This window comes from Bidens hawaiensis, unplaced genomic scaffold (assembly GCF_021521415.1).
Source record: "Bidens hawaiensis isolate Kalapana, Puna unplaced genomic scaffold, B.hawaiensis_p1.1 tig00000780_1, whole genome shotgun sequence".
In the NCBI taxonomy this organism is placed as follows: Eukaryota; Viridiplantae; Streptophyta; class Magnoliopsida; order Asterales; family Asteraceae; genus Bidens; species Bidens hawaiensis.
In genome coordinates this window covers 1,247,601-1,268,685 of record NW_027491045.1, presented here as the reverse complement: position 1 = coordinate 1,268,685, position 21,085 = coordinate 1,247,601, and the positions used below count along the sequence as shown (strand labels likewise).

At 35.8% G+C, this 21,085-nt stretch overlaps 3 protein-coding genes across 4 annotated transcripts; 2 read left to right on the top strand and 1 right to left on the bottom strand.

Moving 5' to 3' along the window:
• On the top strand, positions 1–3,095 carry LOC143536508 (universal stress protein A family protein C25B2.10-like). Of its 2 annotated transcripts, none has more exons than XM_077030490.1 (5): positions 1–551; positions 1,979–2,058; positions 2,270–2,388; positions 2,609–2,685; positions 2,788–3,095. In XM_077030490.1, exons 1-5 carry the CDS (start codon positions 350–352, stop codon positions 2,826–2,828), a joined length of 519 nt encoding a protein of 172 aa, XP_076886605.1. In that variant the 5' UTR covers positions 1–349; the 3' UTR covers positions 2,829–3,095. The 2 variants fall into 2 exon arrangements, with proteins under 2 accessions (XP_076886605.1, XP_076886600.1); XM_077030485.1 differs by having other exon boundaries at positions 167–551; positions 2,785–3,095.
• An 8,400-nt stretch (positions 3,096–11,495) lies between these two features.
• On the top strand, positions 11,496–12,164 carry LOC143535412 (uncharacterized). The gene is made up of 2 exons (XM_077029674.1): positions 11,496–11,576; positions 11,661–12,164. The coding sequence occupies exons 1-2, from the start codon at positions 11,496–11,498 to the stop codon at positions 12,162–12,164; spliced, it is 585 nt and encodes a 194-aa protein (XP_076885789.1).
• Positions 12,165–15,424: 3,260 nt separating this feature from the next.
• LOC143536497 (uncharacterized) lies at positions 15,425–17,126 on the bottom strand. Its single transcript, XM_077030476.1, has 5 exons — positions 16,673–17,126; positions 16,273–16,539; positions 16,039–16,131; positions 15,769–15,836; positions 15,425–15,628 (listed from the first exon to the last, which is right to left on the bottom strand). Exons 1-5 carry the CDS (start codon positions 17,048–17,050, stop codon positions 15,502–15,504), a joined length of 933 nt encoding a protein of 310 aa, XP_076886591.1. The 5' UTR covers positions 17,051–17,126; the 3' UTR covers positions 15,425–15,501.
• Positions 17,127–21,085: the final 3,959 nt, after the last annotated feature.

The following is a 21,085-nucleotide window of genomic DNA, read 5'->3' as shown; positions in this document are numbered from 1 at the left end:
TATTTAATCTATCTATATGGTCATAAAATAATAAAATCAAAAACACATGTGAATATATTTTAAAAAAATATCTTATTACAAAAGATACTATCGGTGACGGCGCTACGAATATTCAACATGTCGAGAAACAAACGAACGCGTACCAGTCAACTTCCAGGTCACCTTTGGTCAATATTAGACAACTAGTTTAAATATTTAATTATTCGTCGTTAATGCTCTTTCCAATTAGACTCCACCAATAATCAATTACTTAGTGGCGGCCCGTAACAGTTCTGTCATATATACGTTATAAGTTATAACTATAACACATATCATTTCATATCCAACGAACAATAATCTATACGCCAATATGAGTTTTCGAATGCAAACTTTGAACGAAGAAGAAGAGTACAATTGGACCCAGAAGGACTCGGTTGCTCGTAGTCAACGAACGGGCCGTGATATCGTTATCGCTGTTGATCATGGTCCTAAATCGAAACACGCTTTCGATTGGGCGCTACATAACTTTTGTTGCGCGGGCGATACTGTTTACCTCGTGCACTCGGTCTCAAGTAAGTTCCGGTTTTCGTTTAGTATTAGATCGCGGTTTTTATTTGAGCAGGATGGTCTCCGAGATTTTGGGTGCCCTGTGCTAAAAAAGTTGCCATCATATGTGTTCTTTTTCAAATACATAGTTAATCGTACGGGTGTAAATTGTATCGGTTGGAGGGTTAGCGGGTTATGGATTGCGGGTTGACAGGATGAAACGTCCAACTCAAACCCGGCCCATATTATTATTCGTTTCAAAGATTTCAACCTTAACCCGCACCACTTAAATTTGGATCTACTCGAAAATGACCCGTTTATCAAATAAAATAAAAGATTTTTTTAAATATATAATGGATATAATATAGAATTGGTAGAGAAAATGAGTAATATAATTTTTTTTACTTTTAAAAATAATTAAAATCATGAAATTTGATTGGAAATTGCAAGAGTATATTAGGAAAACAGAAAACAAAAAAAACAAAAACAAAAACAAAAATATAATTAAAAAATTTTAATTTTAATAACTTAAACGGATAAACGGGTGAACCTAACCAAACCCAACGCGTATGTTAAACGGGTCATGTTAGTCAACCCATAACTTATTTTTTTTCGCGGCGGGTTCGGGTCATGTCAAGTTGTCAACAATTACCGCCCTTGGTTAGTTGTGATAAGAATAGACAAGAAGAAAGTTGTTGTGGCAATAAACAAATACAAGATGTTTAAGATTTTTAAGGTTGGTTGTTGTGGTTGGGTTAAGTAAAACGGCACGTCACTGCCACAAAGGCAGTGAGTCTTTAACTAACCCATCTGTTAACACGTGCATTTTGGTTAAACTAGACATTAAATAAATGATTAATTTCATATATATACTCTTACAAACTTTATAAATATCATATATACTCATGCAAAACTTAAAATATCATATACTCTTAAAAAATAATTAAAATATCAAATATATCCTCTTTCATTAATAACAATTTAATAAATGACTATTTTACCCTTATTTTCTAAAAGTTTAACTTTAATATATGCCTATTTTTTAATGAATAGACCATTCTACCCAAATCCATTACATAATGTGTTTATACTCTATGTTATTATTTTAATATTGGTCGACATTTCTAATCTTTGACGACAACCAAATTGTCTCGCATCACTTCTTCAAAATTGCAAACCCTTCGAAGGTTCATCACATTGATGCAGTCCCACAACAAACAACCTAAGCGTTAATTACCCATATCTGTTGGGACTATACTTAAAAAAGAAAAGGCTTATTGTGGGCTTAAGTGTTTAAAAAAGGCATATTTAAAAATTCGGGCCCCTCTTGATATCGGGCCCGACTAGCTTCGAAACAGCCCTGCAGTTGAGTATAGGAATGAATTGATCTTAAACACCAATATCTTTAGTTTGATTTTGCTTTGTTTTGATTGAATTTGTTTGTTATGATTAGGTTTAAAGAACAAAGTTGTGTATGATGTGACGCAGACGCTAATGGATAAACTATCAGCACAAGCTTTGAAGGTTTCTTGGGTGAGAAAATATTCATTTATGCAAAGCAAACCCTAATTCCAAGACTATGTGCGATGGTTTAACTGAAATAAACGAACTATGTATCTTTGTATGTGTAGGGGTGCAATAAAACCAATTTAACTTAAATATAATATTAAAAACCAAACTTAAGTAACCTAACTGAACCGGCATAAATACCAAGTTTATATTTGTTAACTTTACTTGAAAACAGGTAAAAATAGTGACTCGGATAGTGGAAGGAGACGCGGGTAAGGCAATTTGCAAGGAAGCCGAAAGAGTGAAGCCCATAGCTCTTGTCATGGGTACAAGAGGCCGAAGCCTAATGCAAAGGTATTAATTATGTGGTGAAATAGGCATGTTGGTATGTTGGATTACGGGTTCGGGTCAAAATGCTTATTTTTCTTAAAAGTGCCAGTTTAGGTTGACCCGAAACACCTTTTGTTCAAAGTTTACCAATAACTGGTTTTATATCAATAATATTGTTTTAATATTTTCGACCCATTTGACGCGTTTTCTTTTTAAGCTAATTTTTTTTACTTCGTGTGTTCAGTGTATTACAGGGAAGTGTGAGTGAGTATTGTTTCCACAACTTCAAAGCCGCGCCTGTTATAATTGTTCCTGGAATAGGTATGAAATGTTAATTACCATTATTACTATTTACTTTAATCTTTATAAGTTGTTGTATACAATACAAGGGGTTCTAAATTTATTTATTATACGATACAGTAGAAGGCGGGGAAGAATCGGTGAGCTCTTTGGACACGAAATAAATACATTATGAAAGATTGCTTCTGTGGCAAAGTTTGTCTGGATTTAGTTAATCGTAGCGATGGTTGTGAAGCGGTAGCTATGGTTGCAGATGGTGGATGTGAGGTGGTATTGAGTATTGACTGATTACATTCTTCATGTGTAGATTGAATATGTTGTAGTTTATTTTCTGTGTTCTGAATGTTATTTTTGTTGATTTGTATAATTTATTACTGTATGTATTGAGCTATATTTTTTTTAGGAAAACCAAACAAGTCTTTTATTTTCAAGTCACTATTGATCATTTTTTCATCATTTGGACATTTTTCATCTGTCTCTCATTTCTGTATACCAAACGCTAATTAAATGGTTGGTTTAGTGTCATGTGATGGCGAACTATCCATTTTTCTTTCTTCAATACATCTTCACAAGCTCTATGTTCAACCTTAATTGAATGTGATATATTTTATTTTTCAAATCAGTTTAACTGTTATTAATTACAAGCTCAAGCAACTGGATCCTAATTTCAAGCCCAATAGGTTCAATCCAAGTTTAATTAAAACTAACTGGCCATTGAATAACTCCCAAGCCTATATCTTTTTTTTTTGAACGACCAACTAAGTAACGCCGGGTACTTCGTATGTGGCCCCCATTGGTCAAAGGTAGCCCGATCCGGCCACTATTCTGGACGGACGAAACCCCTAGCGGTCCACCCTATTGAGGGATTCACCGGATAAAACCCGACCCCCACACCCGCCTAATGGCACGATAGCGTGGAGCCGGTAAAACCGGGTGAGATCAGGACTCGAACCCTGGGAAACAGGGTCATCCCTCATATCTCCCATATAAGTTGGTGATAGTGAGGTTTGAACCCCCTACCTCTCACTAGTAAAGTGAGTGCTCTATCATTGAGCCACATCCAGTGACGGACCCAGAAACTTTTTTCATAGGGGGCAGAAATTTTTAGGTGTCAGTATAATTTTTTTTTTCCGGTCTACATAATAAAAGAAAATAATCAAACTTAATTTTATGCAATTAAGAAAACTACGTTCAGCATCATTACAAATGCGTAATTAATGGCATTACTAGAAATTTTTAACCGGAGGGTGATAGTGTATTATTTTTTTTAGGATCACAAGATAATAGTAAGTCTTTTACTGATTGCAAAATAGATAGTTGAAGTAATAACATAAAATAATTTAATAATAAAAATCTAAACATTTTTAAACTAAATTAAATGCACTAAGAAAGTACATATAAATAAATGAAAGACAAACCGAAGAAAAATAAGAAACATAATTTAAGTTTTTGTTATTATTATTATTAAATACTTCACGTCAAAATGAAAATTGAAGTGGAATTTGACAAGGAAAAGTATAATGGTGCACATATCATTGCTTCTTCTCATTAGTTTGAGTGAATTTGATTAAAAAGATAAAAAAAAAACCCCTCCCGCTAACCTAAATATACCAAAAAGCCTCATCTTCTTCATAGTGTTCAACTAGTGATAAACCATAACCGTTTAACCAAAAGTCTGAGCATAACTTTTTTTTCAAATTCACAATTACATGTTGGTAACTTATAAGTGATGAATGCACAGCACGCTAGTTTGGAATTAACGGATTTCATGACAAGTATTATGTTTTCTATATCATATTTTATAATAATAGAACTATAAAACTTATAAAAGGTAATAAACTATAAGTTAAGTAAAAATGTAAAATAAGAAAGAAGAGAAATGTACTATAATAATTAACCCATGAATAAAAGAAAAAAATAAATAAATTATTAAAATTATTCAAAAGTTTGACTAGGAAGTTAATATACATCAGCTTTTTGCAGAAGTACCTTTTAAAAGTAAAATAAACAAAGTGTGTCTTCTTGGTTTATCAAGTTGCAGGTTTCACTATTTTGCATTGTCCTCGTCGGAAATATTTCCGATCATTTCAAACTCTTTTTCTTCTCTCTTTAATGGTTTCAAAAGTTTAAGAGGGGCAATTATAAATTGTTATGTGGGCTATCACGTATGTGGGTGGTTGACGGTGGTGGTGGCGGAAGGTGGGTGGTTGATGGTGGTGGTGGCGGAAGGTGGGTGGTTGACGGTGGTGGTGGTAGACGGTGGGTGGTGGTTGCGTCGGACGATGGGTGGTGGTGGTGGCGGTGGCGGTGGACGGTAGGTGGTGGGTGGTGGCGGTGGACGGTGGTGGTAGTGGTGGACATTGTATGTTGGTAGGATAAGAAATGTGAAGATGTGTGAAGATAGTGGATATTAGCTTATTATTTAAGACCATATGATTTTTTTCTTCTTTTTTTAAACAAACTTTCTTCGGGAACTTATGTTTGCGCGTCCGCAGACATAACCCTCCTGCAGACCTTTGAAGCAAGAACAAACACAACCTTAAACTATGTATACTTCTTTATCAACTCATAGGTGGTTACATTATCATCACATTTTACATTTATTTTTAATGATAAAATTCTTTATAATTAAATCTATCTTTTTTCGCATTAGTTTAAATATTTAAAGTAGTTAAATATATTTTGAAAATTAAAATTTTAAAACCAAAAGATTAAACAACTAAATTAAAAAACAAAAAAAAACTAAACACTCAATAATGAAATTTTTTGGTACAAAATCAAATTATTTATACACATATTTAATATAAAAAAATATGTATTTGTTATTTTACATGATTATTGTATTTTAAAATAATATAAAAATAAATATGTCACACAAGCTTTTAATGCATTTAAATAAAAAAGAAAAAGATTACATACTTTGGACTCCAACATACCATGTATTTCATAATTTCAACTAGGGTTGTAATCGAACTGGACATGAACAGATAAATTTCATTCGATAAGCTTAACTGGTGAACACGGACAAAAACGACGTTCGTTCACTAGTGTTCATGAACGCCCGGTAAGGATTATACTTTTTGAAATTAATATGTAATCGTTTATGTTCGTTTGTTCATTAAAGTCGTTTATGTATGTTTGTCCATTAGTGTATGTTATTGTTCGTTTGTCCATAGTGTCCGTGTTTGCGTTTGTTCACTAGGGTCCATTAGGTCCGTTAGTGTTCGTTTGTCCATTAGCCATCGTTTACAATATTAACGAACGGACACAAAAAGACACAAACAAACTCAATTTCTTAATGGACGGACACAAACACAAATTTTCGTTTGGTAGAGCCGTAGAGTGTCCGTGAATTGTCTGTTTGCCCGACAAAAGTTTAACAGACGAACACGGACAAGGTTTCGTCCGATTCAGTCCGTTTACAGCCCTAATTTCAACATCTATGTTGATGTGTGCCCACTGCAAGTAGGAGTCTCTAACAACTCAGCCAAATAAAGACATAAGTGTGTTCATGTAGGACTAGGCCACTTAAGGCTTTTGTCTTTTAGATACAATATTGTCTCAAGTTCAAAAAGAAAACAAAGTGCATGGGCCTTCTGTTAAACGGTTACCAATCAAAACAACTAGTTAAGTTTCTTTGGTGTCAAGTCCATATCAATGCTCAACAACTATAGTACTTATAGTCCAACTATAGTACTTATAGTCATCATGCACATGCTATTCTAATAAAGCCACCTAGATAATTATTTGTTACCTAAACTTGGGGGCAATTATAGTCTTGTAGTACTTTAGAGTTAGAATGTGACTTTGAATCTTTCGAAAACATTTTGGGTTAGATTTTTAATTCATAATCTTCTTTATATTAAATACTTAGAATAAACGTATACATATTTTCTTTTGATCCGTGGATAGAGACATCTTTTAAGCTGGTAGTGGTGGCCGACCGTATAGCAAAAATATACAAGGCATATGAAATACAAAGCTAATAATATAAATGTAAAAAAATGTTAGAATACATAAGCACCTTGCACATTAAACCGTCCTTGTTTGTAAAAAAAATTGAATACAAGTGTCTTATTGTCTTGTTAGGGTTCATTTGTGACACGATTTTTTCGTGAGCCCAAATACAATCATCCCATCACGTGAGCCCACTTTTTCTCCCCCTATTTTGATCCAAAGGCAACCCAACACTTTGATTTCTTCCACCAAGCTCACCAAATGAATCGAGTCCCCTCTATGCACGAGTGCATTTCTAGACCATAAAACAACTCCAAACTCGGAATCGGTTTGGTTTAATTTGTCATCGTACATATAAATTACTGACACTCGTGTAGCTTATGATACAAAAAATGCTTTAGTTTAAATACATTTTTTCATTCAACAAAATTTAAATGGAGATGTAAGTTATTTTTTCACATATGTTAGGAAAAGATGAAAATTAAATTTCAAAAGCAAAAAATAAAATGTAAAAAATTGAAACATCAGTCTAGACCATAAAACAACTCCAAACTCATTTTTTTAAAACTCATTTGATAATAAAGAAATAAAAATATGAATATAAGAAACAGATTACAAGAACATAAGTCAACAAAATGAAAAAAAAAAACATATACATCCCAGGAATCATTTGATAATAAATATAAAAAAATATGAATATAGAAAACATTTTACAGGAATATTTCTTAATCGAAATGAAAAACAGCAAAATAAAAGTTTAATTTTATTTTAACCCATTTTTTTTAACATTTTCCAAACTCATTTATATATGTTTTTTTATATAGAAATTTTAATAGAAATTAATCATTCAATAAGAATGGAAGTAAAAAAGATAAATTTATAAAGGAAAATCTATTTTGGTAAATAGTTTTCAAATCATTCATATTGGTAAATACTTTTCCACTCTCCCTATTTCAGTAAAAACTCCATTTCTAAGAGCATTCTCATTCCATTCTCCATCCCTATCTCTATAATTACACTAAAAAACACTATATTTCTATCTCTTGTTTAATTACATAATATTTTTTTATACCTTTATCATTATAGTTTTCTCTTACCTCTACTCACAACCAATCCAACAAATATTAAAAAATAAATAGAGGCAAACAATGTTCCCCAAACATTTCCCAAATTTAAAAAAAATCACTACATTTCTCTCTCCACCCTATAATTTACACTCACGATCACTCACAACCTCACCCTATAATTTACAAACTTCCCTCATATAAATTTGGGAAATGGGATGAGAATGCTCTAAGTTCTAACTCCAAATCTCATTGAATGACTTCAGTTCATTAAATAATTATTAACTGAATTATTTTATTAACTATTCTAATATTTTTGTAACTTGCTAAACAAAAAATAAATCAGAATCAAATTAGCCTGGAAAGTAATTTTTTTGTTTGAAAATCCTAGGATAAGACTTTAGTTAGAATAGTTAGGGTTCGTCATTTTCATTTTAACAACTAAAGGCAAGTAATATTGGTGTCACCTTTTATTCTAAGAAATAAAGGTTCGAATCTTATGGTGGGGTATTAACCTATTAGGTGGATTGAAGATTACAATTGAATAAAAGAATAAATTCTAGAAATAAATCGGTTAAAAAATGGAAATCAAAATCACTAGTACATCAATAACCTTTGAGTGAATGTTGTTAAAAAACAAACATAGTTTTGTGATTGTATTTCGGACGTCATCGGGTAACAATCCATGAATCGCTATAGGAATCATACGTGTCATCAAAATATGACAATCGTGAGACTTCATTCCAAGTAATTTACAGTCTTTCAACGACACCGATCTTTTAATGTTTGAAGAATAGGTTGATGGAACCTTAATATCATGTAAACATTGACAAAGTTGTCTTCTTTCTTCTAGTGTTGCATTATAACAAGCAAGTGACAGAAGAACACGGTCACCTATCTGTTGCGGGGCAAGATTTGTACGTTTATATAAAAGTATCATGTCTTTTCGGACCTTTTCACCATCTTTAGTTTTACCTTGAATATTTAATAATAAGCCTAACAAGCTATCACATATATTTTTTTCTATATGCATAACATCTAGACAATGGCCTAGCTTTAAATCTTTCCGGTAAAGTAAATCCCAAAAGATTGACTTTCTTTTCCAGATGACTCCTTTCTTATCACGGGGTCTTTTCTCCAACACAATATTTTTAACTCGTAAATATGGATTGGACCGTGTTTGCATCGTTCGGTGCTCAACCTCTCCGTTAAACTCAACTTTTTTATTCCTAAAAATGTGACCCCTCGGAAGGAATCTTCGATGGTCCGTGTATACAAGTTTTTTGCAATTTTTTAAATATATTGAGCTTGTTTCATTTTCACAAAGTGGACAAGCTTTCTTACCCTTTACCTTGTATCCCGACAAGTTACCATATGCTGGAAAATCATTTATTGTACAGAAAATCATGGCACGCAATTGAAAGTGTTCTTTCTTATAAGCATCATATACCTTTACACCTGAATCGGTTTTTAAGTCATCAATCAAAGGAGACAAATACACGTCAATGTTATTACCAGGTTGTCTCGGACCTTGAATCAACGACATCATAATGTATTTTCGTTTCATGCATAACCATGGTGGAAGATTGTAGATGCATAAAAGAACCGACCACGTACTATGGCGACTACTCATGGTCCCAAATGGACTAATACCATCTGAACTAAGCCAAAACCGTATGTTTCTAGCCTCCTTCCCGAATTCACGATACTTGTTATCAATGGTTTGCCATTGAGGTGAATCCGCCACGTGTCTTAGTTTTCCGTCAATTACACGTTCTTCTGAATGCCAACGTAATAATTTGGCTTCTTTTTCGTTTGAAAATAACCTTTTCAGTCTCGGTATAATAGGGAGATACCACAATACTTTAGCCGGCGGTCGTTTTTATGTCATCTCATCGTCAACGTCACCCGAATCGTTTATCTGTTTATACCTTGATGCACCACACACAACACATTTATGTTTATTTTCATACTGATTTCTATACAATATACAATTATTTGGGCATGCATGAATTCTTTCAACTTCTAATCCCATCGGACACATCAACTTCTTTGCTTGGTATGTTGAAATTGATAATTCATTGTCTCTTGGAAGCCTGTCACGCCAAAACACTAATAACTCTGTGAAACTTTTATCACTCCATCCGTTTTTTTAACTTCAAGTTAAGCAAGTTTAACACTGTATCAAGTTTCTTAAAATTAGAACCAGGATATACGGTTTTTCTGCATCTTCAAACAGGTGTTGTAAATTTTCAATTTCAGCATTACCCATGTCAGTCTCCATGTCATGTAACATTTCATTTACGTTTTCATTGGGATCATTTTAATGGTTATCATCGTCTATGGGGTTATTTGATTTTCATTATCACCGTTAAGGTTTATTGAGTCATTGTTATATGTGTTATCATTAGTGGTCGATGACGTGCTAAAATCAGCTAGTGATTCTCCATGCCTTGACCAACAATGGCATCTAGGCTTAAAACCATTTTCGAATAAATGTGCCTCTATTTCATTGGTATCATTACAATACTTAAAGTTTTGACATTTGGAACAAGGACAACAAATCGACCGACTTCCTTTATTAGCGCGATGTGCTTCGGCAACCCTAAGAAAACTTTTAACACCTTCCGCGTAAATTTCGGATTGTCGCAAAGCTTTGTACATCCAATCATCACGATCCATCTGAAAATTAAAATAAACAAACAAGTGATGTAAATGTATGTGAACCGGCGCTCTAAGGTGGTGGGTCCTAACCCACTTTTTGGATATTCTATCTCATATGTATACATTTTAACGTGCTAGCTATTTAAGAAAAAATTGGCAGCATTTCCCCTTAACTCCTCAAGTATGTGTATAAAACGCAAACCCGATGGAGTAGGAGAAAAAGCTACCGTTTTTTCTTATTTAGTCAACACGTTAAAATGTATACACGTCCTAATGAGATAGAATATTCAAAAAGCAGTCCCCAAGGGGACAATCCAAAATTTATCTCTATTAGATAAATTTTGGACAGGTATTTCTATAAGGTTATCTTAAATGCATATTATGACAAATATATCATATATAAAATATCTCTTAAAACTAAAACGTACCTTCAATTAAGTGACAAAATTTAAGATGTGAAATTTTGAGCTTTTCTTGCTTGAAGTGAGGAAGAAGGAAGAAGCTAGAGGGTGAACAGAGTGAGAGGGAAGAAGATAGGGGCCTGCTAATAAGACACCCTGCTTCAAATTCATACACCCTCTATACGACTCGTATAGATTTCCGTACACTGACAACAACCAACTTTTTGAAAAAGGTGTTTGACTAAATTATTATACGAGTCATATGGATTATACGAGACATTGTTGGTATCCATACGAGTAGTATAGCCTATACTACTCGTATAATCCTCATACACCCTCTTTACGACTAGTATAGCCTATACGAGTAGTTTTGGATCACCACAAACCCTTCTCAGACCGTACATACCAGCTTTTCACAGCTTTTTAGACAATGTTTGACTAGACTTAAGACTTATACGAGTAGTATAGTCTATACGACTCGTTAGTTTAGTGTACCATGTCTAGGAATACCCGTGAATGACCAGTTTTATACGAGTAGTATAGTTTATACGACTCGTACAAGCAGGGTAATTATTTAACACAATATAATATTCGGTAAATTATTTGACGCGAAACAAGATTTCACAGTTAATTATATGACACGACATACTATTCTAACCAATCAAATATATATAGAGCTTATATAGTTTCACTTCGTAGTGTTCTAACATATCAAAAAATTTAATAATAAAAAAAAAAGTTAGATATGTCATTTTCTGATGATAACAATCAAGAAAATTGTGTTGGTGAAACTTCCGACAATGTCTCACCATTTTCAACCAACGAGGTATAAAATAATTTTATAAAGTATGTTTCTATTATTTTATATTTGACGATATTGTTTTTAACAGAATGTTTAATTTGTTTTCAGTTGTTTTCGTCTGTCGACGAACTTAAGGACTGGGCGAAAACGATAGGTCGTGAAGTTGGTGTTGTCGTAGTAACCCAACGGTCGAAGACAAACGCTGGTGGAGAAGTCGTTGAAGTTTGGCTAAAGTGTGATCATGGCAGGTCATACAATTGTACTGCGACAGTTAGGCGTTCTGGTACAATTAAAACCGGTTGCAATTTTAGCTTAATTGGCAAAAATTTGCGACAATACAATGGTTGGAGGTTGCGGGTGGTTGATGATACACACAACCATGAATTCGTTCAACATTTTGAGGGTCACGTGTACGCAGGCAGACTTACTCCTGTTCAAAAGGTTATGGTACATGATATGTATCAAAACCGAGTGCCACCACGTGACATTCTATGTAATTTAAAGTCTAAGGATGAAAGAAATGTGACCTGCATCAAAACCGTGTACAATGAAGGGCAAAAGATCCGTAAAGAGGATTCGCCGAGGAAGAAGCCCGACGGAGGTTCTTTTTAATTTGTTGCAAGACACGACTTATATACACAACCATCGCACAAATCCTTCCACAAATGCCCTGGAGGACTTATTCTTCGTTCATCCAACGTCGTATATGATATATCGTGCATTCCCGCATGTGTTGGTGATAGACACAACATAAAATACAAACGTATACAAGATGCCGTTTGTACAAATCGTTGGTGTAACTTCAACTAGCAAGACCTTTCATATAGCAATGGCAGCTATATCTAATGAAAATGAGGATAATTTCACGTGGGTGCTAACGATGCTGAATACGACGTTAGACAACTGCATGAAGCCACGTGTGATATTAACAGATTGTGATCTTGCCCTGATGAATGCCTGCGAGACTGTTTTCCCGAATGCTGACTACTATGTAGTCGGCACATCAATGAGAACGTAAAGAAGCATTGCAGGCAAAGCTTCGCTACCGTTGAAGAATACGAACAGTTTCTTGGTCGATGGAACTGGTTGGTTAAGTCTAGCCCTCTCTCTGAATACGAGTCAAGATACAAGCGACTTTATGATACCTTGATTTCTAGCCACAAAAATAATTTATCTAGTTCTCATATTAAGTGTTTGTTCTAACTTGATTCAAGAGTTGTTTATTATTTGTCATATTTATTGATTTTTTTTTCAGGAGTACTTGATTATGTTAACACCAACTGGTTCGATAAGTATAAAGAACAGTTTGTGTCTGTGTGGATAGACCAAAATCTAAATTTTGGAAATACCACAACGAATCGAGTTGAGAGTGCTCACTCTCTTCTAAAAAACACATGGTGACTCGGAACTCTATGCTTGATAAACTTGTGGGTATTATCGATTGAATCATGGTGAGCCAGCTAACAGCCATAAAAGCAACCTTTGAAGAGAGTGGTAAGAAGAAAATGAATCACCACAACATACCACTTTTCAACGAGTTACGCCGTCATGTTTCATGTAAAGCTCTAGATATATTATGGGACGAGCTTAATCCGGTCAACAAGTTGATGGAGTCTAGTAGAGCGTGCGGGTGTCATGTTCGCACAAGTTGTGGTATGCCATGTGCATGTATGATTTCAAAGTATTTGACTTCAGATCATACCATTCCTTTGGATTCGATAGATATATATTGGAGGAAGTTGGATTTCGATCCGTTATTTAAATATAAAAAATCTATGCAAACCATGTGCATGTATGTCAAATATAAACTTTAAATATAAAAAATCTACAATGACAAGGATATTGAAAATTAGATTGCAAACCATTATATCAAAATGGTTAAAATTGGTTGCAAAACCATTACATCATACATAAAACCCATTACATATAAACATAACCGTGCCACTAACTCAAATTTTAATACATAACAATGGCAATTATAAGCACTATAAAGAAACTCCAGCTCATAATCAGTTGATGCTTCAATTTCTTTTTTTCTACAATACTGATTTGGAGTTCCATAACAAACTCTTTATTTGCAATCTCCAATTCGCTTTTCTTCTTTAACAACCCATGAATTATAGTTTAGCATATTACTATTTGATTGTTTCTTTAAAGTTAATATTAATAACTTCAATTTTAATCTAATTATTTTATGTAATTTATAATTTAGCAGGTTACTATGTCGGAAGACGAAAGTTTGGACGTGATGATGTTATTTATGGGACCCATAAGTATTTACAGTTTTCGGCGGGAACCGAGAACCATCGCAGACTTCGTCGGTTTGTAGACAGGAAAATGACTAACCGTGTCTCGATTAATTGGGATCTTTTACGGGATGTAGGAGAGAATGAGAGGGCCGAGGGGATTATAGGTGTGGGTACACCATGGAGACATCTTGTAGATCTTGCTAGCCTCCCTTGTTATCGGGAGCTTACTTTAGAGTTTTTGTCCAGGACCAGCCCCCCATGTCCATCACGTTCCGGACCAACACAATGACCCCGCTCAACAGCATCATCAATATCACCACAGGCATGTTGTTAGAGGTCCGGCAGTGCCACGCCAACTTATTCAGGATATCCAACATATTCAGGCGAGTCAGGTTTGGTTTCAAGAATGGATGGTTGAATGGGTCAGATCACAGGGTTCTAACCCCCCTCCTACTCCTCAGCACCCGAGTTAGCAGCACCATCCATCTCAGTCTTCGGGTCAGCAGCACCATCCATCTCAGTGTTCGGGTCATCAGCACCAGCCATCTCTATATTCGGGTCAGCAGCACCATCCCGCTGGGCACCCACCTCCACCAGCATAGGGTTTTCATTGAATAACTTGTTTGTTTATGTGGACTTGTTTTTGTGTTCTCGGTTATGTTTTATGGTTGTGATGTATTTGATTATGGATGTTCGTAGGGTGAACTCTTATTTTGTATTTATGTGGTATGCTATGTTATGTGGTATTGTTACTTCTATTACTATGTGATTTGTATGTGTAATTATAGATTTAAAATAATATAGTTAAACATGATTGCATAATATAAATTGAAAATTAATATTACAAGTAACACAGTCAAATGACACAACTTACAACTAATTTTGGATAACATAAAATAAATAGAGGTACAATATGATGCCATTACAACAAACGCTAAACAAGGCCGAGTATTTATCTCGTTCAAATTAATACCACATATCTACAAATTTATCTCGTATATTTCGTGTAACTCGTATGAGACATGGTCGTATAGGCATTCTCAAAAAACGTGTCATGGCAGAAACTAGGAAGCTGTCATGTCATATGAAATTTAAATTATCTCGTATGGCCCATACTACTCGTATGGGAGGTTACTTGTATAGATCTTCTCGTATTGTATGGTCAACGGGTTCTGACATAAAGCTGACATCTATACTACTCGTATAACCTATACGAGTAGTTGGTTATACGAGTAGTATAGGTGGGGTAGGGTGTCTGAATAGAAAATTGGGTGTCTGGATAGAGAAAGAGAAGGCCTTAAAGCCAAGAAGATAATATACAATTTTGAAATATGGCCGTTAATATTGGAACCGAACCGCATTTGGACATATTCAAAGTTAATTCTTTTCCTTTAGAACTTTATCTTCTTCTTTAACATTTAATAAAAAAACAAAATATTATGAATTTGGTCTAAAGGTGTGGTGGGTCTTGGAACAGCACCTTCTGTGTTTAACCCATCGCATCATCTATCATCTGCCTATTTGTGTACTAGTGAATGGAACTTAAAACATTGATAAACTTGAAACCGAAGAGTTCCAGCCTATTGACCAGTACATTAACTTTCTTGTTTGCTATCTATTACAATCGAACACAAACATGTGCTTATCCTTAAATCCAATACATTATGTGGATACACAATCAACCTCTTAGTCAACCTATATCACTGATACTTCGTCACACGTTCAAGAATGCATTTAAGACGTTCGTTATATTTGAATGGTTGCTCTAATGGCACTAGGTGCCCTGCATCCTTTATCCACTCCAACGATGTTTTGTCACCCAATTGCCTATGGTAAATTAGTAAAAACATAGTTGATATATTAGACTTATAGCGTTTTCGATTATAACACAATGAGTCATATTAACTTATAACGATCTAGACATATATGGCAAATGTATTAGCTAATTAAAAAAAAAAGTGACTTACTTTTTCATGGTCATAGCAAGGTCTAGATCGAAGATTTTGTCATCATCGCCCCACACCATATGTATCTCCTGTAGAAGAAAAATAAACTTAATTTAGAAGAAAGAAAAAACAATTCTGTCTATACATAAAATCATAATAGTTTTTTTTTCTTTTTCCCTGTGAGTTTATAAGTTATAACCATTATGCATGTTTTGACGTGAATTTATAACATGAGATAATTATTTATTTAAAAGTAACTTTAAAGTATTAAGATAATAGATATTTAGCTACCTGTGGGTAGTTGGTACATGAGGTTGCATCTTCATCAGAAACCACCAATTCCTCTAATAGTTCATTTCTTTCCTTTCTGTTACCAAACGTTCTCTACAAATAATATACAAGATAACCTCATTAGGTATTTTGTACATCAAAACAATCATATATATAGTATTTTTTTTAAATTTAAATGCAACCTTTTTATAATATGCAAGAAACTAATCAAACATTAAAATTTAAAACCTTTACCTCAAGAAGATCTCTATAAATGAAATTTGGAAGCCAAGGGACCTTATGAAAACCAATGGAATACATCATCTTCAATCCGTCTAACGTCTTGGGCATCAAAAGATCTGACCAACTCGATAAACCTAATCGCTTATACGAGTCACGGCTAATGGATTCGGTCATTTCTATGACGGTCCCGGACACCACCATAGACTTGACCAAGTTGGGGTACAACTTAGCCATCTTGAACCCAACCATCCCTCCATAACTTAACCCCACCAGTGTCACCTGTAAAATAATTAAAACCTCGTAAGATATTATGTATATTAATAAACGATATATATGACTATATATAGGAGTACAATACACATAAATGTTATAAGGAAGTATATAATATTATAATCTTATAATAAAATATAACCTTGTCCACTTTTAGTTTCTCTAACCCTTTAGCCACAAACTCGGCCTGAAAACTAGCGGACCGCTCTTTTCTATCGGTGATCGATCCACCAAAGAACAAGAAGTCGGGCACGTACACCAAGTATTCACGACTCAAAGCGAAAACTTGTAGACACCATGTGAAAATACCGTCCATAGCGAACGAGTGGAGGAGTAATACTACAGGTTTGGTGGGTGGAACATACACGATATTGTTGTGGTCTTTTTTGGTTACGGTTTGCTTTGGAACCCAAATCTTCATCAAGGTTCCAGGCTCTATTTCTATGGTTTGTGGGGTTAATCCGGCTAGCTTCACGAGTCCGTGAAGCAAATGTGTTAGCACCACAATTGCGAATCCCATTTGATTATTTGTTTTGAATATGGCCTTGGTAAACACATGTGATGATAACTTGTATATATATGCGGCCTCATGTAATAAAGCTTCTTTATGTACATGTGAGATACGTAGATGTGGATATGGTACCTAACAGGGTGTTTTTATAACTAAAAAAATATGTGTGTAAATTAATGACACACAATTATTATTATTATTATTATTATTATTATTATTATTATTATATACATATATACCAGCTGTATATAATAATACGCATATACTCACTTATGGCCTAGTGGTAGAAGGCTTAGGCTCTCCGGTGGAGACTCAGGTATACCAAACGCTAATTAAATGGTTGGTTTAGTGTCATGTGATGGCGAACTATCCATTTTTCTTTCTTCAATACATCTTCACAAGCTCTATGTTCAACCTTAATTTAATGTGATATATTTTATTTTTCAAATCAGTTTAACTGTTATTAATTACAAGCTCAAGCAACTGGATCCTAATTTCAAGCCCAATAGGTTCAATCCAAGTTTAATTAAAACAAACTGGCCATTGAATAACTCCCAAGCCTATATCTTTTTTTTTTGAACGACCAACTAAGTAACGCCGGGTACTTCGTACGTGGCCCCCATTGGTCAAAGGTAGCCCGATCCGGCCACTATTCTGGACGGACGAAACCCCTAGCGGTCCACCCTATTGAGGGATTCACCGGATAAAACCCGACCCCCACACCCGCCTAATGGCACGATAGCGTGGAGCCGGTAAAACCGGGTGAGATCAGGACTCGAACCCTGGGAAACATGGTCATCCCTCAAATTTATGTATGTCCAACCCGTCTCGGAAACTGAATAAAATAAATAGGGGCACCTTACACCATTACAAAATCACGCTTCACGTTTGAGCGAGACCGCACGTAACAAAAACATGCATGTTTATAATATATAGTACATGCCTTTATTTTTATTTATTTTTTAATGTAAGACCACAAATAATAATTTATATTAATATTATTTGTTACATCAATTGACAGACTCCAAGAAAACCTATTATTCAAAAATCTGAAATAATTCATTGGCTTTGAGATGATCCATAACATGCAACCAATCTGATTATACTAGAGCCCCAAGCCTGCAAATCCCTTCTCTTCAACATCTTTAGTTAGCCTAAACTCATTAATTATCAAGATAGGGAGTGTCTTCAATTTCAAAATAATCATAATTCATAACATAACAACAGAGAAAAATAGGGAGTGTTTTCGCCGGCGACTTCTTCCGCGAGCCTCTTCCATCTCCTTTCACCTAAATCCAACCACAAACCCTTGATTCTCAAAACCTCGTTTTTTCTTTAAGAATGTTTGTGCAAAACTTATTTATCAAAAGAGTGTTTTAATCATTTCTAACGAGTTTTTTTTACCAAAATGAGAGAGAGTGGAGAAAAGTATTTATCAATATGAGTTATTTGAAAACTATTTACTAAAATAGGTTTTTCCTTAATAAATTTAACTTTTCTCACACTCATTCTTATCAAATAAATTAATTTCTATTAAAAACTTTGATGTGTACCGAAATTGACGTGACAGCATGACCTTATGCTAAATTAATTATGTTATTTTCATTATTGCAATTCATGTTTCAATTTATTTTCAGTTTATGTTTAGCTTGTGTGTCAAGGAGTTGTTCCTAAAATAAAGGAGTGGTGATCCATGATCTCCTCCACGTGAGTAGTTGGTTAAGAGTGATTTCCCTTTATATGTAATTGTTTGCTTTGTTAATGGATTATTCAGAAAACTGTCCCAACTCCTTTCCCTTAATTTCTCTGTTTTCCTTCTTATTTTCTGGCTGTTGAATCCGATTGATCGGTTGAAGAAACACTAACCGGACCCCGAGCAGATTACGGATAATCTGGGGGTTAGATAGATGTTTCCCACGAGGGGTTAGACCCGGCAAAGATGGTTCTTCTGATAACCTGCAAAACAGACACCGTGAGCTCGTCACTGAGAAGGGGGGGGGGGGTTCCTCCTTGTGACCACCCTCCGACGTGAGAATCAGACTAGATTGCTCTTGAATATAAATGTATATTAAGAGATTGCTAGAGCAGATATCAGGTATAATATATAATACGAGATAGTATATGATGATAATATATGATAAGATGAGATCATACCATTTGGGGTATTTATAGCCGAATGTAGGTTTCCAAGAAGGTGTAGCCGGCTGAATAGTATTCCTGTTCTACCAACTGTGGCCTACGCACGTGCCATGCTGGTAGTTGGTGGGTAGGCAGCGGCTGACAGTGACCAGGCCTGCTGTGTACTATTCCTTTTCCACCAACTGCCGGCTATGCACGTGGTATGACAGGAGTTGGTGAGTAGGCAGCGGCTAATAGTGACATACAGTACAAGAGCATGCTGCTCGCCATACTGTTGTCAATAAGCTGTCGTATCTTTGGTCAGATCTTTTGCCCATACCTCGTCAGGTACAGTACAGAAGATCTTCCCGTATCGTACGGACTGGCTTAGTTGGGCGGGAGTATTCCCCCTCCCGCCTTTGTGCGGGATTGTTCCCGGCTTTGCTCATTCCTTCAGGTGACAACTGTGATTGAGAGCTAAGTGCCTTGTGCGTGTAGCCTTGCTGCGCGGGTGGCCTTCCCTGATGGCTTGTATCCGCAGCTGCGGGAACAGGCGGAGTACTTCACCATTGGGAGGCATTTCCTGCGGGAACAGCTTGCGTACTGCGCGTAAGGACGTCACGTCTCTGAGCATGGTGGGTCCTGCGGATCCAGTTGGTTTCTGCGCAGACGTCTCTCTTCGAGGTGAGTCTTGCGGGTCCAACTGGGCTCTGCTGGGACCTACCTCTTCAAGCCCCCCCAGTCCAATGTTCTTCTCATGAATGTTTAATAAAGTGAGGTGAACTTTTGGACTTAAGCAAAGGGTTTTGAAAAGGGTTTTTTAAGGTTTTCCATGGGGATTCTTCCCGCGGAAGTCCTTGTCACTTGCAGAAATTCCCGACTTTCCTGCTTGATCTTTGGGTATGATGCGGGTAGGTCTGTAACCTCCTCGCAAGTCAGGAGCGTTGAGTCCCACTTGTGTGGATTCTCCATGAGGTTTTGGTAGTTTTGAACATAGTGATCAATTATGTTAAAACCACCAATTCCATCCTGGAGCTTCAAACAACGTAGTTCTCGACGTTCCCGCTATGCGGGGATGTTATTTCCATTTCCGCAAGCATTGCCCAGAAGATCCTTCTTGGTTTCAATTCCCTGCGGAGCGCTAGGTATGTGAAGGGTTTTGCCTTGACACTGTACCCGCGCTCGTCTTACGGTTACTTTACTTCCAAGGTATTCCTGGCGTCAATTCCCTGCGGGTGCTAGGTATGTGAAGGGTTTTGCCTTAACACTGTACCCGCACCCGTCTTATGGTTACTTGGTTGCCAAGGTATTCCTGGCGTCAATTCCCTGCGGGTGCTAGGTATGTGAAGGGTTTTGCCTTAACACTGTACCCGCACCCGTCTTATAGTTACTTGGTTGCCGAGGTATTCTTGGCTTCAATTCCCTGCAGGTGCTAAGTATGTGAAGGGTTTTGCCTTAACACTGTACCCGCACCCGTCTTATGGTTACTTGGTTGCCAAGGTAAGGGGTATTTTCCCGCTTACTTTTGAATCTTTTTTTTTTTTAATTTTGAAATTCGAAGAGTTGGTGAAAGGATAAGAACAGTCCAAACCTCTGAAACGTCGTGCGACGGTTTCTTCTGACTGTGTCAGGACGTGCAGGAAGTTATGGTGACGTGACAGTACATGGTCATTCCATACGCTTTTTCAGGCGCGTGGGCGCGATTTTTCGGGCGCGTGGCCGCGAAATTAATGGTACGCGTCCTTTCAACAGCTGTTGCCAGCTTGCTTTTTGCCACGTGTCATAGTTTCATTGCACCTTCGATTTCTCTCTCTTCCGCATTAAATTCATCGCATTAATTGCGATTAGTATATAAAGGGGGAGAGGGTTCTTTGTAATCCATACTTTCACTTTTCTCTTCATCTTCAAAACGATTTCCGGCGAATA

What these genes read in the sequence shown, in the direction of transcription:
- LOC143536497 (XM_077030476.1), bottom strand. Translation starts at nt 17,050, where the DNA reads ATGGGATTCGCAATTGTGGTGCTAACACATTTGCTTCACGGACTCGTG. An exon ending in AGAAACTAAAAGTGGACAAG is followed by an intron (nt 16,540 to 16,672) that starts GTTATATTTTAT and finishes ATTATTTTACAG; the next exon opens with GTGACACTGGTGGGGTTAAG. An exon ending in CTTGCTATGACCATGAAAAA is followed by an intron (nt 15,629 to 15,768) that starts GTAAGTCACTTT and finishes AATTTACCATAG; the next exon opens with GCAATTGGGTGACAAAACAT.
- LOC143535412 (XM_077029674.1), top strand. Translation starts at nt 11,496, where the DNA reads ATGTCATTTTCTGATGATAACAATCAAGAAAATTGTGTTGGTGAAACT. An exon ending in CACCATTTTCAACCAACGAG is followed by an intron (nt 11,577 to 11,660) that starts GTATAAAATAAT and finishes ATTTGTTTTCAG; the next exon opens with TTGTTTTCGTCTGTCGACGA.
- LOC143536508 (XM_077030485.1), top strand. Translation starts at nt 350, where the DNA reads ATGAGTTTTCGAATGCAAACTTTGAACGAAGAAGAAGAGTACAATTGG. An exon ending in AAGCTTTGAAGGTTTCTTGG is followed by an intron (nt 2,059 to 2,269) that starts GTGAGAAAATAT and finishes ACTTGAAAACAG; the next exon opens with GTAAAAATAGTGACTCGGAT. An exon ending in TATAATTGTTCCTGGAATAG is followed by an intron (nt 2,686 to 2,784) that starts GTATGAAATGTT and finishes TATACGATACAG; the next exon opens with TAGAAGGCGGGGAAGAATCG.